Consider the following 14,295-nt stretch of genomic DNA (forward strand, 5'->3'; position numbering starts at 1 on the left):
ATCTGTACACTTTCTGGAGACAGAGACTTTGTCTTCTCACTCAAAATCTAAATCTGTAGCCTGGGGAGCCACCTCTTCTTCCTCAGCTTTATCCCAAGCAGTCTCTGCCAATCTTATCATTAAGAACTTTTCTTCCCCCCATCTCTCAGCTGGTTTATTTATTTCACTATTTGCTATTTACACTATTTCTGTTTGATTCTCTACCTTCTGAGTGGTTCCTCAAATAAGGCAAGGTTCTCTATCTTTCATTGGCCTTTTAAACCCTAGTTTCATCTGGTCCAACTATGTTCAAAATTATCTCTGGGGGAAAATATGGGGAAATTGGCCTCTTTTGCTACAATCTGCTAAAAACCTTTTCTGTCAGCAAAGCCAGTTGTAAATTGCCAAAAAGATGATGAATTAGTTAGAAATCATTAACATTTAATATAAAGTAGCTCTCACTCTCACCTTGAATTTCAAAGGTGAGTGTGGGTGATAGACTACAGCTGTGACACAAAATTGCAGCTCTAGTTTGGGAGTAGTACAGTTTTGATCCAGGAGAAAGGCCTAACCAAGAAATGGCAAATAAGAGGCAGGAATGGTGCCACTCCTAACCCCTTGCTCACAGCAGATATCAGTAATCCATTTCCATAGTCTCTCTCACAGGCCCAGACACACCTCAGGAGCCTTCTCACGCAGCATCTGTCAGCCCCGGAATGAAACCTTGTTCCTACTGCAGCAACATATGGTCAGTCCTCTGCTAGTCTAACCACCACCACTGTCCTCTTCACTGCAGGATTGGAGATTAGCAACTGGAAAAAACAGCCAGCTTCTTGGGGATGTACCTTGCAAATCCAACAAAGTACACCCCAATCAACATGTCAGCTACAACCAGCATCCCAAAGAGCGGGCTCCCTTCACCAGTACACATATGTGCACCTCTCAGGTATGTGCACGCTGAGAGAACACGTGAGCACAGCGGAAAAGAGCAATGAGGGAACCATCTCAAATACCCAAGTCATGGCAGGCACCAATGGGTCTGTCCCTCTTGCTCAAGGCATGTGCCAGTGGTCTGTCCTAGTCCCAGGAATATCCAGAAAACTGATGGTGAACCTGGTCAGAAATACCAGGGAAATGGTAGAAATGAATGAATGATTTTATTTCTTGGCATTGGCTCCAGTTGAGACACCATGAGAACACGCAATCAAGCTAACAAGTTGGGCAAATTGACAGGAGATGCACAAGTGTGAGTCCCAGATGTAAAAGCTGTGATTCTGAGGCTCGCCAATCATAAAAACCCCTGAGTCAAAAAGTTAAAAGCTCAAAAGGTATAAGGATAGTGGTCTTCAATTTTTTTCTTTAAATATTACCCTTTACATTGAAGAAATATAATATGGACAACCACTGAAAAATAAAGGATTTCTGTCATACAGTAGAGAAGTTTCTCAATTTATTTTTTCATGTGATTTACGACAAATGTGTGATCTCACAAGAGCATAGTTCTGAAGGTAAAATATGTCATAAATTACAGGAACAGAGAGTTCCCTAACTCATACTCAGAAGGAAGTCCACTTTCATGAAGTAAAGTATAGGACTGTCAGACCAGATGACCTGGAATGATTTGTTTTAATTTAATAAAAGTAATGACATCTTTAATGAATTTTCACATCTGCCTACCATTAATTAAGAGCCTGAATGTTAGAATGTAGTATCCAACACACTGATGATGATTCTTTCCAATGATGAGAGAAGAACATGCAAAGTTATCATCTGAAATGTAAACAGTATTTTTTTTAAAAAACACTGGTATTTGACAGCCCTAAATATAGCTTCCACAGTATTACATCAGAAATCCTTGGTGAGCAATACCAGAAAACAAATTCAGAAAAAAACCAGATGAAGGCCGGGCGCAGTGGCTCGCGCCTGTAATCCCAGCACTTTGGGAGGCCGAGGCAGGCAGATCGCCTGAGCTCAGGAGTTCGAGACCACCCTCGGTAACATGGTGAAACCCCGTCTCTACTAAAATACAAAAAGTTAGCTGCGCATGGTGGTGCATGCCTGTAGTCCCAGCTACTTGGGAGGCTGAGGCACGAGAATCACTTGAGTCCGGGAGGCAGAGGTTGCGGTGACCCGAGATCGCACCACTGCACTCCAGCTTGGGCTACAGCGTGAGACACTGTCTCAAACAAACAAACAACCAGATGAAAGTAAGAGAGTGATGAGAATCTTTGTGTGCATGAAAGAAAAGTTACTTAATACAAAAATATTTAGTGGAGCTCAAAAGCAACCTTTTGCTTCCTCCAAGGGATTCTACAGCTGTTGTGGCATATGGTGAACACCTCCCAAAGTCAGGGTCTCTTCAGAGGCCCTGTTTTCTTTCCCCTAATTGCCCCGTGCCTATGAATTAGTAGTTTCTTCATAAGCCACACAGACATTATTTTTGTGTAGATTTATTCTCCTTTTGACTAAATCCAGACAAAAGTTAACAGGACTTTTCAGTATCATTAAGGCGGGGAGAGAAAAATGAAAGGAAAAAAAATCTGCAACTTGCAAAATCAAAGCATTAAGATTTTTCAAAAATTAAATACCATAGCTATAATACTTGGAGACTACCATCCATGAAGGCACTCAATTTTTCCTCAAAAGGTAATCTTGGTACTAACAGAAAACCAATGAGAGACAGCTTATTCAAATTAGCTCTCTTAAAATGCCATGCAATTATCAACATCCATGCATTATTTTTCAAGTAAATACAAAAATGTATTCAGTTACTAATTTTCAAAAAAATCAATGTTCCTTCCTAGCCCTGGCCTGAATCACTGATTCTCAATTATTTCTCAAGCCACCCAGAATGAGATAGAAATGAGGCATTCCCACCCACAAGGGATCTAAAATAGAGTAAGGGTTTGCCTAGATGGGTGAAATCTATATGGGTGGTCCCAATGCAGAGCAGTCCTTTGACCTTCCAGTCATGTATCTGGATAGCTAACTTCTCTGGTCTCACCTTCTCACTCCCTGCCAAGTTCGGCTGATGCAGTTCATTCATACTTTCTGTGCATTCTGTGCCCCTGGCCTGGAACCTCTTCCCACCTTCCGTGTCTGGCAAGCTCCTGCTCATCCATTCTTTGGGGTCTGGATCCACTCTCCCTACTGTGTCCTAAATCCCTCCCTCCTCTGTAAAGCCTCTCTGAATGCCAAAAGGATAACTTCCGCCTCTTTTCAAATTTTCCACAAAGAGAGCTAAAATCTCTCTTGTATCATGTTCCAGGTCCTCCAAATGCTTTAAGGTAGCTCATCCTGATGTCAACTCTAAATCTCTCAGCAAATTTAATTTGTGCTCTTGTCCTGTCCGCAGTAGAATGAACTCCTCAGTAAGACTCAGGCATTCATTATACCCTCCTAGTTAATCAAAGTTCTTATTATGTCTGGGCTCTGGCTTCTTTTGTCTAGACATAACAGATCCACTTGCTCTAACTCTTTTTCCGAGAGGAGCTCCTTCCAAAATCTGTGTGGTCCTCCAACCCACAGTAGCAGCATCACCTGAAAACTTGTTAGATATGCAAATTCTTGAGCCCCAACCCAGGCTTACTAAATTAGAAAGTCAGGGTGGAGCCCAGTGATCTGTGCTCTAACAGCCCTCCAGGTGATTCTGATGCAACTAAATCTTGAGAACCACTGATTTAATTTCTCTTCAAGCTATTCCAAGGTACACATTACTCAGAAAAATGCCAACTAGGGCAGGCAGGGAGGGCAAGTAACGATGCCCTTCCCACATACTCTGGCTTCTGAGAGACCCCTCTGGGTTGTATTCATTGCCTCCATTGCAGCACAGGGAGGGTTCAGCCTGGGGTTCACTATGGCTCTCTGACATCTTTGTTGAAGGCCAGCCCTCCTTCATTTTGCCTTTGCAGATTTAGAGAGATTTTTCCTCCCCAAGTGAGTTTCTTTATATTTAATCCCATTTGAATTTTCTGTTTATATGCATTCACTTTTCCAACTTGCCTAGTACATTCTGCATTTTAGTCCATTTTCCAAGACACTTGCCACCCCACTTATTTTAATATCAATGACACATTTAATTAGAAGATGATTTATTCCAGAAACTAAAACATTATTAAGGATATACCGCATAACACATAGAAGATACCTGGGGATCAGTGGCACAGAAAACCAAGAAAGCCTTTACAGTGTGCTGTTATTTCAATCTATTTTTGGTGAATATATTGAACACCCTGGCAGTGCCAACCAGTAAAAACAAACCAAGAGAGCAAGCCTGTGAGAGCCAGTAGGACGTAGAAGGCTTCTCAGACACTGCATCCTGTGCTCCATTTGTCATTCTGTGTGTGGGATGGACATCCGGTCCTCCTCCTCTGGAAAATGCACAGCCACAGGCTCACATGAGCTGTTCCTTTTCTCTTCTTTCTTGCAGATTCTCCATGCTCTCAGCCTATTTACACCGGGCTCACAGCTCAAAAAAGGGCAAGAAAGTCATTATGTAAACTCAGACGGAGAGAAACTCAAGCTCCTTTAGGCAGTCTACTAACAGTAGGGTGAATAAATAGAAAATACGATCATATAAACAGGATACAATACTGAGAAGAGTAAGTTTGGGGGTAGTACAGATAACCAGAATTAATTATATCAAGCAAAGAACAATCTGTAGGCAACTGCATTTGAGATGTGTCCCCAAACTGCACTAAAATCATAACATTATTTTTGGATAATCTTCTAGCCACCTGAGAGTACCATGTTTTCTTTCAAACATGGCATTTTAAATAGGGAACTGCAGACAATAATTCTTAAACCAGAAAAATATTTGAAATTTTATATTAGGGAAAAGAAACACATTGATAGATCATGATGATCTACACTATGGCTGATCAACTTGAAAGTGTAGCTCACCGTGATCTATCAGTTTGAACATACCTCATTTGTTCCCACAATTCCCAGCTCCCTGCTGTTTCCCTGACCTGTAACTGCTCATCTCCGATGATCGTGGAGTTGAGAGGCAGCGGGGCATAGTGGAAGGAGTGCTGGCTCTTGAGTCAGACTTACATGGATTGAAAGCTTACTTATACCAGCTATGTAATCCCAAGTAAGTCATTTCATCTTTTGAAGTCTCTGTTTCCTCTTCTGTAATGATATCACCAATACCTAAAAAGGAGGACTATTGCCAGGATTTTAAATAATATACACAAAAACAGGTAGGAAGCATCCAATAAACATTACTCACATATTTGGCCTTTCAAAAATTAAGACAATGTAATAAAACATCTGCCTTTATAGAAGCATCTAAGTTTCCCTTTCCCTCCAGGAAGGAAAGGAAAGAAACTTTTTCTTCTGCTTCTAATTATTCCCTAATTTCCTGCATTTTCTTTTGGTAAATTATTCCAATTTTTGTGTCCGGTTATGTTTTAATACTTAAATGTCTATTTCTTTTGCCAATAGTTATGAAATACAAGTATATGTGATTTTTACAGTTAATTCAGTGTCCAAAACAACAACATAATTAAATCAAATTAAGTAACATATTCCTAATGCTGCTTATTTAACATATATTAAATTTTTATATTGAACCCGAGAGCTGTTTCATAAAGTAGCTTAAATCTCTGCTTTGTCTTTTCTTATTTGATATATTTTAAGCATAAAATTTCTAAAGATTAATACACCAAAAACATTAAACTAAGAATCCCAATGACGTAGTGCTATATTTCATAGTTTACCTGAAAGAATTACAGTTTTAGAGATGGAATTTCACAGAAGTGGTACTTCTGAAGACCTGTTTCTAAGGAAAGACGTTATGAGGGCGAGAGGTCAGTATCTGGACTGATTTTGACATGTACAGAAGGTTATTCTATCAGAGCTTGCAAATGATTCTAGAATTAACAGATACACATTTACACTGGCAATTGGAATGAAACCTATGGGCTCCATTGAGATGCCACTGCTTATATAATCTTCTTGATCCTTGACAAGTAAGAAATTTGAAGAATTTGTATTGGTTTTTCTGAACTGTTTGGTTGAACTCTAGAGGTAAGCAGAACCCCAGTGTCCTAAAATAAATGATTATTTACTTTGGAAGAAAAATATCTTTCTTAGATTCTTAGACATCTTAGATTCCTTTTGACTCTCTTTTGACTGTATGGACATGGAACAAGTTCTTAAAGTAATTATTTTATTTTCATCTGAAATTTCTTCTCTTGCCTAGAAGCCCTAGCTTGCTCTAGTGACTCTTAATTTAAGCAAGATTGCAGCCTAGTAATTTTTTCTTTATCGTGTTGTGTCTGAGGAAGAAATATTTAAATTGGTGTCTTTTCCCGTTCCTTGATGGTTCTTTACCACACCCAGGGCCAATAAAATATTGATGCAATGGTCAAACTGAAGACAATCTAATGATTCAGTTACTCAAAACTGTAAAAAGCTTTTGCCAAGTAACAGTATTTAGAAGGACAACTCAATACGTTATAGGGGGTAGATTGACATGCAAATATCCATCACACTTTATTAAGCAAATCAAAAATAGATTTAATCTTTAATATGTGTCCCTACAGTATAAAATTTACTGGATTCAATTGTTGATTATGTGCTCAGCAGTTTGGCTAATTACCTTTGGCAGATGCTTGATGCATATTAATTTGGGATCCCATGTCAATTGTAACTGTCTTTGGTTTGTAATCTAGCCTCTACTTCGCATAGCTGAGCAACAATATGGGTGTTCACTTGAAATGCAACCGCAGGCAATTCTGTAGGAGGCACAAGGTGGTTTCCTGGGAAGATCCCTGCACTATGGGGTGGGAGCCTGGATTCTCATGTTCAGCAGCCACATAGGCTGGTTATTTACATCACATAATCCTGCCAGGCACATCTGCTGCATAGGAATGCCATGTGAGTAGGGGAGCCATTATTAATTATTACCACAGGGGACCAGAAGGGGAATAGCTCCTTAAGCACATTTCTGGAGTAGCCCCTAACTAACAGTTGTTTGAAGGAAAAATATTAATTTGATAAAAACCCTTTAGGGAATTAAAAAGCATGATGATCCTAAATGTTAGCGAGATTGTGGAGCAACTGGAATTCTCATACATTGCTGGTGGGAACATAAAATGGTACAACCACTTTGGAAATCAGTTTGAGAGGTTCTAAGAAAGTTAAACATGCATTTATAGTATTATCCAATAGTTCCACTCCTAGGTATTTACATTAGAGAAACAAAAACACAAGTAGACACACAGCCTTATTCATAAATGTTTATATAAGACCTTTATTCATCATAGCCCCAAACTGGAAACAACCCAAACACCCAACAACAGATGAATTCATGAACAATATACCATATTCATATAAGATATGGAAGGGAATACTATTCAGCAATTTAAAAAAACTGAACTACCAAGGCATGCAACAAAATGAATGAATCTCAAAAACAGTATGCCAAGCAAAAGTAGCCAGATACAAGAAGAGTATATATTGTATGATTCCGTTTCTGGACTCAGACAAATGAATCCAGAGTGACAGAAATCAGGGTAGTGGCTGTCTAGGGCAGGAAGTTGAGGGGAAATTGATGACAAAGGAGAGGAGGGAACATTGTGGAATGATGAGAAGGTTCTATATCTTGATTATCATGGTGGTTCACATGTGTACACATTTGACAAAACTCATCAAACTCTGTGTTTAAAATGGGTTTATTTTATTATGTGTAAATTATATCTCAATAAAGTTGAATGAAAAAATGAACACACACACACTGGGAAAGCAGTGACAAATATGAAGTTGAAACACCCCAGGCTGGCTCTTAGGTGCTAACAAGGTGGTAGACCTTCTCAGACTGGTGCCTGTTTTGGGGGTAGCTCTCCCTCCCACCAAAGTTGAGGTCCTGACCTAATTCTACTCACAGGCTGATTCCTTTTTACAAAAAGCCTTGCTACACCTCTGTGAGAATGACAATGGATATGAAAGCACTTTACAAACCAAAAAGTGCTACATCCAATCAACAAAGATGGCTAATGCTGAGGCTCCTTGTCTACCTGCTTGGGGTCCTGGCCTGCCCTTATGGCAGCTTTCCAGTAGAAGAAAAAAAAAATGATGGAGAGACATCCCTCCTGGGCCTCCAAGTAGACCTAGAACCTGCAAGCATTTCCCTTCCCTCTCTCGTTTCTCTCCTCAGCTGAGCTCCTCTCACTTCTCAGAGCAACAGTCCTTTGATAACCTGTAGAGGAATCATGAATAAATGGATATAAAGACAGCCTTCCTTAACACACACACAATTTTTAAAATTAAATTAATTCTTCCTTGTGGCATCATAACTAAGAGCTCGGGTCCCAGGGTCAGACTTCGTGTGTCCAGAGACCAGCTCCTCCGCACTTGCTGGCTGAACCTAGAAAATCCTTTAGCTTCTCTGTGCCTCAGCTTCCCTGTTTGTGAGAGAGGGGTGGAAATAGTACCCATACCACAGGCTGATAGGAAAATTAGTCAATGTCCTTAATACAGTGGCCGGCCCAGAGTAAGAAAGTAACAACTGAGAGCTAGAAATCCTATGGGACATTTTTGTTCTGACTCCCCATCTTCTCTCTGAATTTTCCTTAGGATATCAGACAGCATTTTATCAACTCCACAGAAACCCATCCAGACTCTAGAGTCTGTAAGAGGAGGAAGCTCCCACACACACTCAGCCTACATTGGAACTTTTCTAAAAATACCAGTTACATAGGATAAAATGGTGGGGCACAGCCACATCTTTAAGTTTTAGTTTCCCAATCTGAGTTGATGGTGTTATATTTTATCTATACTTACTTGAGAAGCCTGTCAAGTGTGCTGTAACTGTATGAATAGACAGAAAGGTCCAGCCACATGCCAGGGTCGAGAAATGTAGAAAATTGGGTGCTCTAACAAGCCAAGTAGGGAATTAATAATATATTTAGAATTACTAATAAAATGCCTGTCAAGCAAGTGGCAATATGTGCTCTACAAAAAAAAAAAAAAAAAAAAAAAAAAAATGCCTGCCTGCTGTGTAGGGTGCGCACCCTTCCTGAGAAGTATATATTCTTGGAAATAAAATGATTCACCCCCAGATGAAACTTCTGTTCCCTGGCATTTTTCCCCTAATTTTTCATTCATTTGTGTATTTTTTTTACATCCCCTCATGTAGCTCCACCAACCCTCCCAGACGTCAGTGGGTCAAGCAGCCTCCCAAGGCAACCTTCTGCACCTGGCTCACAGCCAAGCATCCATGTCTCAAAGTCCCGTCCGGCAGGCTTCCTCTTCTTCCTCCTCATCCTCCTCTTCTTCAGCTTTGAGCGTGGGCCAGTTAGTCAGCAGTAAGTATCCTTTCTGGCTCGGTTTAAATCGTGGTGGCCTTCTTGTTGCCTATTTGCAATGTCTTCCTTCTTGTCTCTCTCTCACTCTCTCTTGCTCTCTCTCTCAACCCTGCACAGGAATTTCCTGGCACTGCTAGGTCAATATTGAGATGAAGTCCGTCCCCAGGACCAGATGGTTCCTTAGGGAAGCAGGTCCCCAAAGCACACTCCCTGAATTAGTGGCTATCAAGGACCGGGTTCCATCTTAAGTAGTTGCTGATGTGCTGAGTCAGTCCTGCCACTTCAGAAGGTAGCAACTGATCAGCTTTCAGGGCATGAGCCACATAGCTCACAACTGAAATAACCAACAACAGGCACTCAGCTGGCAGGTCAAGCTGCTTTTCTGTGTGTTTGAAGTCCCCTGCCATTCTATTTGTAGGTGTCAGAGGAAATAAAAGAGAGCATGCCTGTGGGCGGGTGGGTGTGTGCGTACAATAAGCCACCTCAAGTGGCACGTGGGGGAAGCTGCATGGGCCGGAATCAGATGAGAAATCTCTGAACAACCATTCATAAAATAGGATAAGCCTGCAAGTCTGCCTCCCTAAATAGCCTATATATATGTATATATAGTTTTTAGAATGGTATTTGGCCCTAGGGATAGATAGTATATTTATCACATGCAAATAACAGCATGTTAAGATGGATGGGACAATGGTCTGATTTAATGTCAGTCACGTTTAATGCAGTTTTTACTTATATATAAAACTGCAGAACATGTGCATAGATTGCAATTCACCAGGGACCAAAAATCCAGTAGCTATGGGTGCCTGCATAGGCATCTGTGCCATAAAATGAGGACATGCGAGGATCTGTGTTTGGTCAAGTGTCATGAATGACCTGTTATATCAGGAACAGTAGGATCCTCACATATCATGGGGCAATTCTTAAAATAAAATGGATGGTTGCCATGACCTCCCCGACAAGTAATTCTCCTCAAAAAAGAAAAATAATTACATACATATATGTCTATATTCAATTATACTGATAATTAAGGCAAGAAAGATGCTTGTGGGTGAGGAAGAAAATGGAATGAGGCATTATGGAAAGATGTTAAAATGCCCAGGTAGGCCGGGCACAGTGGCTCATGCCTGTAATCCCAGCACTTTGGGAGGCCAAGGCGGGCAGATCACCTGAGGTCAGGAGTTCGAGACCAGCCTGACCAATATGATGAAAGCCGGTTTCTACTAAAATACAAAAATTAGCCGGGCGTGGTGGCATGTGCCTGTAATCCCAGCTACTCAGGGCGCTGAAACAGAAGACCCGCTTGAACCTGGGAGGCGGAGGTTGCAGTGAGCTGAGATCGCACCATTGCACTCCAGTCTGGGCAGCAAGAGCAAAACTCCATCTCAAAAAAAGAAAAAATGCCCAGGCACTTCACCAGACTAACCTGGATGCTGTTGATCTTAAAGATGGGTCAACACCAGAGTTTCAGGATACATATGCATTTTCCATCAACTGTATTTTAGGTTGTTTAGATATACAACCCTCTCCAGAAACTCTAGTCTGACTTGCATAAAGTTAAGGATAAAGTGAATTTAATTATAGCCAGATTTCCCCTAATTAAAAAAAAAAAAACTTTTCCTCGGGAAGAGTCAAACTTTGTTACAATTCAATATTCTGTATAAGTTTCTGCAAAATACTCCATTTCTAAATGGCAGCAAGATCATAAATTTAGGATAAACTGTTAAGCTTTGGTCCTGAAAGAAAAGGAACCAAAGTTAAGCATCTTACAGAGAAGAAATAAGTTAAATATGAAAAAGAAGTACAAACGACCTCCTACTAATACAGTGTTTCGCACAAGGTAAATAGTTAACATGTGTAAGATGGACAGAAAGATGAATGAGTGGATGGGCAGACAGCAGACAGTCAGATGGATGGAACTGGGTTCTCTCTAGTCACTTGTCACAGCTGGGCAGTGAAGGATTAGCCTTTTTCAGAAATCAATAACAGAGATACTTTAATGGGCCAGATAGAACTTTCATTGCACAGTAGCCAGTGGCACATATAAGTTCTAGGTTTATGATGAGTGAACCATATTACATATTCTCGGTATGAAATATATAGACTTGGGAAAGAGAGACTCTTTTACCACATGCAATTGAAGCCGGAAACTTCAAACCCATATGCAGAGACTGAATGACAGACACCATGCTAGCTCCACAGTTGTCTCTGCAGGCCAGGAGAGTCTAACAGTACCACTAGGGGTCGCACTTTGCCCTAACCCCTTGCTGGACTTGAGTTGCCACAAATTTTGAGCATGTTGTTTAGTTAAATCCCTTCTGTCTCAAAAGCAACTACAGAATGAATAGTACATGAATCATATCACTCTGGTTCCATAATTTGCTATGATGGCTCACAGAACTCAGAGAAATACATCTACTTGTTTACTATAAAGGATATGATAAAGAATACAGATGAACAGCTAGATGAAGAGGTACGCAGGGCAAGGTCTGGAAGGATTCCAAATGCAGGAGTTTCTGTCCCTGTAGAGTTGGAGTGCACCACTCTCGGAATGTGGATGTTTTCACCAACTTGGAAGCTCTCTGAATTCCATACCTTAGTGATTTTTGTGGCAGCGGCATCATGTAGACATGATTGATTACTAACTCAATCTCCAGCCCCTCTTCTCTCCCTAAAGAATGGAGGTGGGGCTAAAAGCTTCAAGCTTCTAATCATAGCTTTGTCTTTCTGATGCCAGCCACTATCATGAAGCTATCCAGGAGCCCCTAAGAGTCACCTCGTTAGAACAAAAGATGTTCCTATCATCCAGGACATTCCAAAGGATTTAGGAACTCTGTGTCAGGAAGTGGGGTCAAAGACTAAATATTAGAACAGAAGATGCTCCTGGCACCCCTATTTGTTAGGAAATTATAAGAGTCTTATGAGCTCTGTGCCAGGAACCAAGGATGAAGACCAGGGATATATATATATATTTTATATATATATATGATATATATGATATATATGATATATATGATATGATATATATGATATATATGATATGATATATATGATATATATGATATGATATATATGATATATATATGATATGATATATATGATATATATATGATATGATATATATGATATATATGATATATATGATATATATGATATATATCATATATATGATATATATATGATATATATGATATATATGATATATATGATATATATATGATATATATGATATATATATGATGATATATATGATATATAATATATAAAATAAGATATATATGATATATATATAAAATAAGATATATATATATATATCTTATTACATCACAATATCACCAAAACATTGGTCAAAACCATGGCCAATGACTCCTCCATGTCGTTGTCAAAGACTGTCATCCTAGTGTTGGCTAACCTGCCGTATGCCAGATGAACTAGAATAGGTGGATCATACAAAAGTCTTGCCAACTACAAGCAAGAGAATGCTGGGTTAATACCTTAGTAATGATACAAGATGTTCATATGCAAAGAAAGCACATCTGGGCTCAGAATTACCAAACATGCAGATTATTAGAAAATCTGCACAATACTTATTTATAGCACCTACACACCTTGCCTTGTGTTAAACCTTGCTCAGTCTCCATAATCATCAGAGGTGGACATGGTTTTTTATAAGCAGGGTTTTCAGAAAATCAGAAGAAAAGTCAAACAAGTACTTGACAAATGTCCCAATTAGGTTTAAGATTTACAGTGCACTGTTTAGAAATAGGTAGGTTTAGGGTTTTGATCACTTGCTGGATTTTTTTCCAGTATACATTTTCTAAACACCTAAGCTCTATCCTTAGACAGCAAATGACTTATAGTTAGCTCCAGAAAAAAAACAAAACTATAAAGTGAACTTAAAGTTGCATGCTGATGGCATATAGCACAGTGAAACCCCTGTTTCACAATCCATGCCATTTTCTACATCCCAAAGAGGTCACCATATTGCAAAAATACTGTTCTCCCAAATTGCATTGCAAACTCCCAAATGGCTTCCTATTTCTCAGAAATATGTGGTAAATATGCCCATTATTTGCTGTGAGAATAGCACTAAAAAGCAGACAGCTATTTACATAACATAGTTAATTAATTCATACCTTTGGAAGCTTCTTTAAAGGTGTATATTACTCTCATAACAATCCCACAAATCAGGAATCATAGAAAGATGATGTTGATGCATGGTGACTATTCAACCCATTTAGCAGCACCTTACACTGATGCCCGGGCTAAGAGTGGGAAGGAGCTAAATTTAAAAAACAAACAAACAGCAAAATAAAGCAAAACTCTGTCTGACTGATGCATCCTGAGCATTCAATTCAGTATGTGCCCAGTGACCACGCAACCAGATTCTACAAAGCAGGTTTGTTGTCACACAGTTTGCATTTAGCACCCATAAAAATCTTTTTTACTTTCAGTCCATGCATCCCAGGCTTGATTTTGGAAACATCATCATTATATTTATGAGTCACTGCCAGTTTTCAATGCCATGTTAGCCTAAGTCCCCAGGCCAGTTAATTCCTCTATAAGTTGATCAAGTGTCAGACTCAGGGTGGACCCTGGCCATCATTGCTATTACTTTCTGGCCCTGTCTTTAATATATCAGGCTCATGTAATCTGGAGCAAACTTCTATAAAAGAGGTCATTTCCTCCACCCTCCATAGAAACCCGAGATTGGGTTTCCCTAGAGCTGGTTAAAAGTGCTGGATCCACCTTGTGAGAGATCTGAGGATTTTACCTGAAGTTCCCATCAAGGTGGCCTTCAGATTCATCCTTAAAATGAACCCAACCTCCCCAGAGCCAGGAGAATAGACGACAGAAAGCCAGATTGACCTATCCCAGGACAGAATGTGAAATTCTGAGCTGAGGGAGCATTCCAGGAAGGACTCTATTTATCACAATCACCTCTTATTTCCCCTTTTCAAGCTGAAAAGTATATATTCCTTAAGGAAGGGAAACTATTCTC

The 14,295-nt window shown here is 39.8% G+C and overlaps 1 protein-coding gene across 4 annotated transcripts in view; it reads left to right on the forward strand.

The window, feature by feature from the left end:
* The window catches only part of POU6F2 (POU class 6 homeobox 2), a 491,076-nt gene that overhangs the window by 464,638 nt on the left and 12,143 nt on the right, over positions 1–14,295 (forward strand). For 3 of the 4 annotated variants that reach the window (XM_057302852.1, XM_057302851.2, XM_034963961.3), the window contains exon 8: positions 9,125–9,293. In XM_057302852.1, the coding sequence (XP_057158835.1) occupies positions 9,125–9,293 (169 nt within the window). Of the gene's footprint in view, positions 1–775; positions 926–9,124; positions 9,294–14,295 lie in introns of all 4 variants that reach the window. The other variant, XM_057302850.2, reaches the window with a different exon arrangement.

This window comes from Pan paniscus, chromosome 6 (assembly GCF_029289425.2).
Source record: "Pan paniscus chromosome 6, NHGRI_mPanPan1-v2.0_pri, whole genome shotgun sequence".
Classification (NCBI taxonomy): Eukaryota; Metazoa; Chordata; class Mammalia; order Primates; family Hominidae; genus Pan; species Pan paniscus.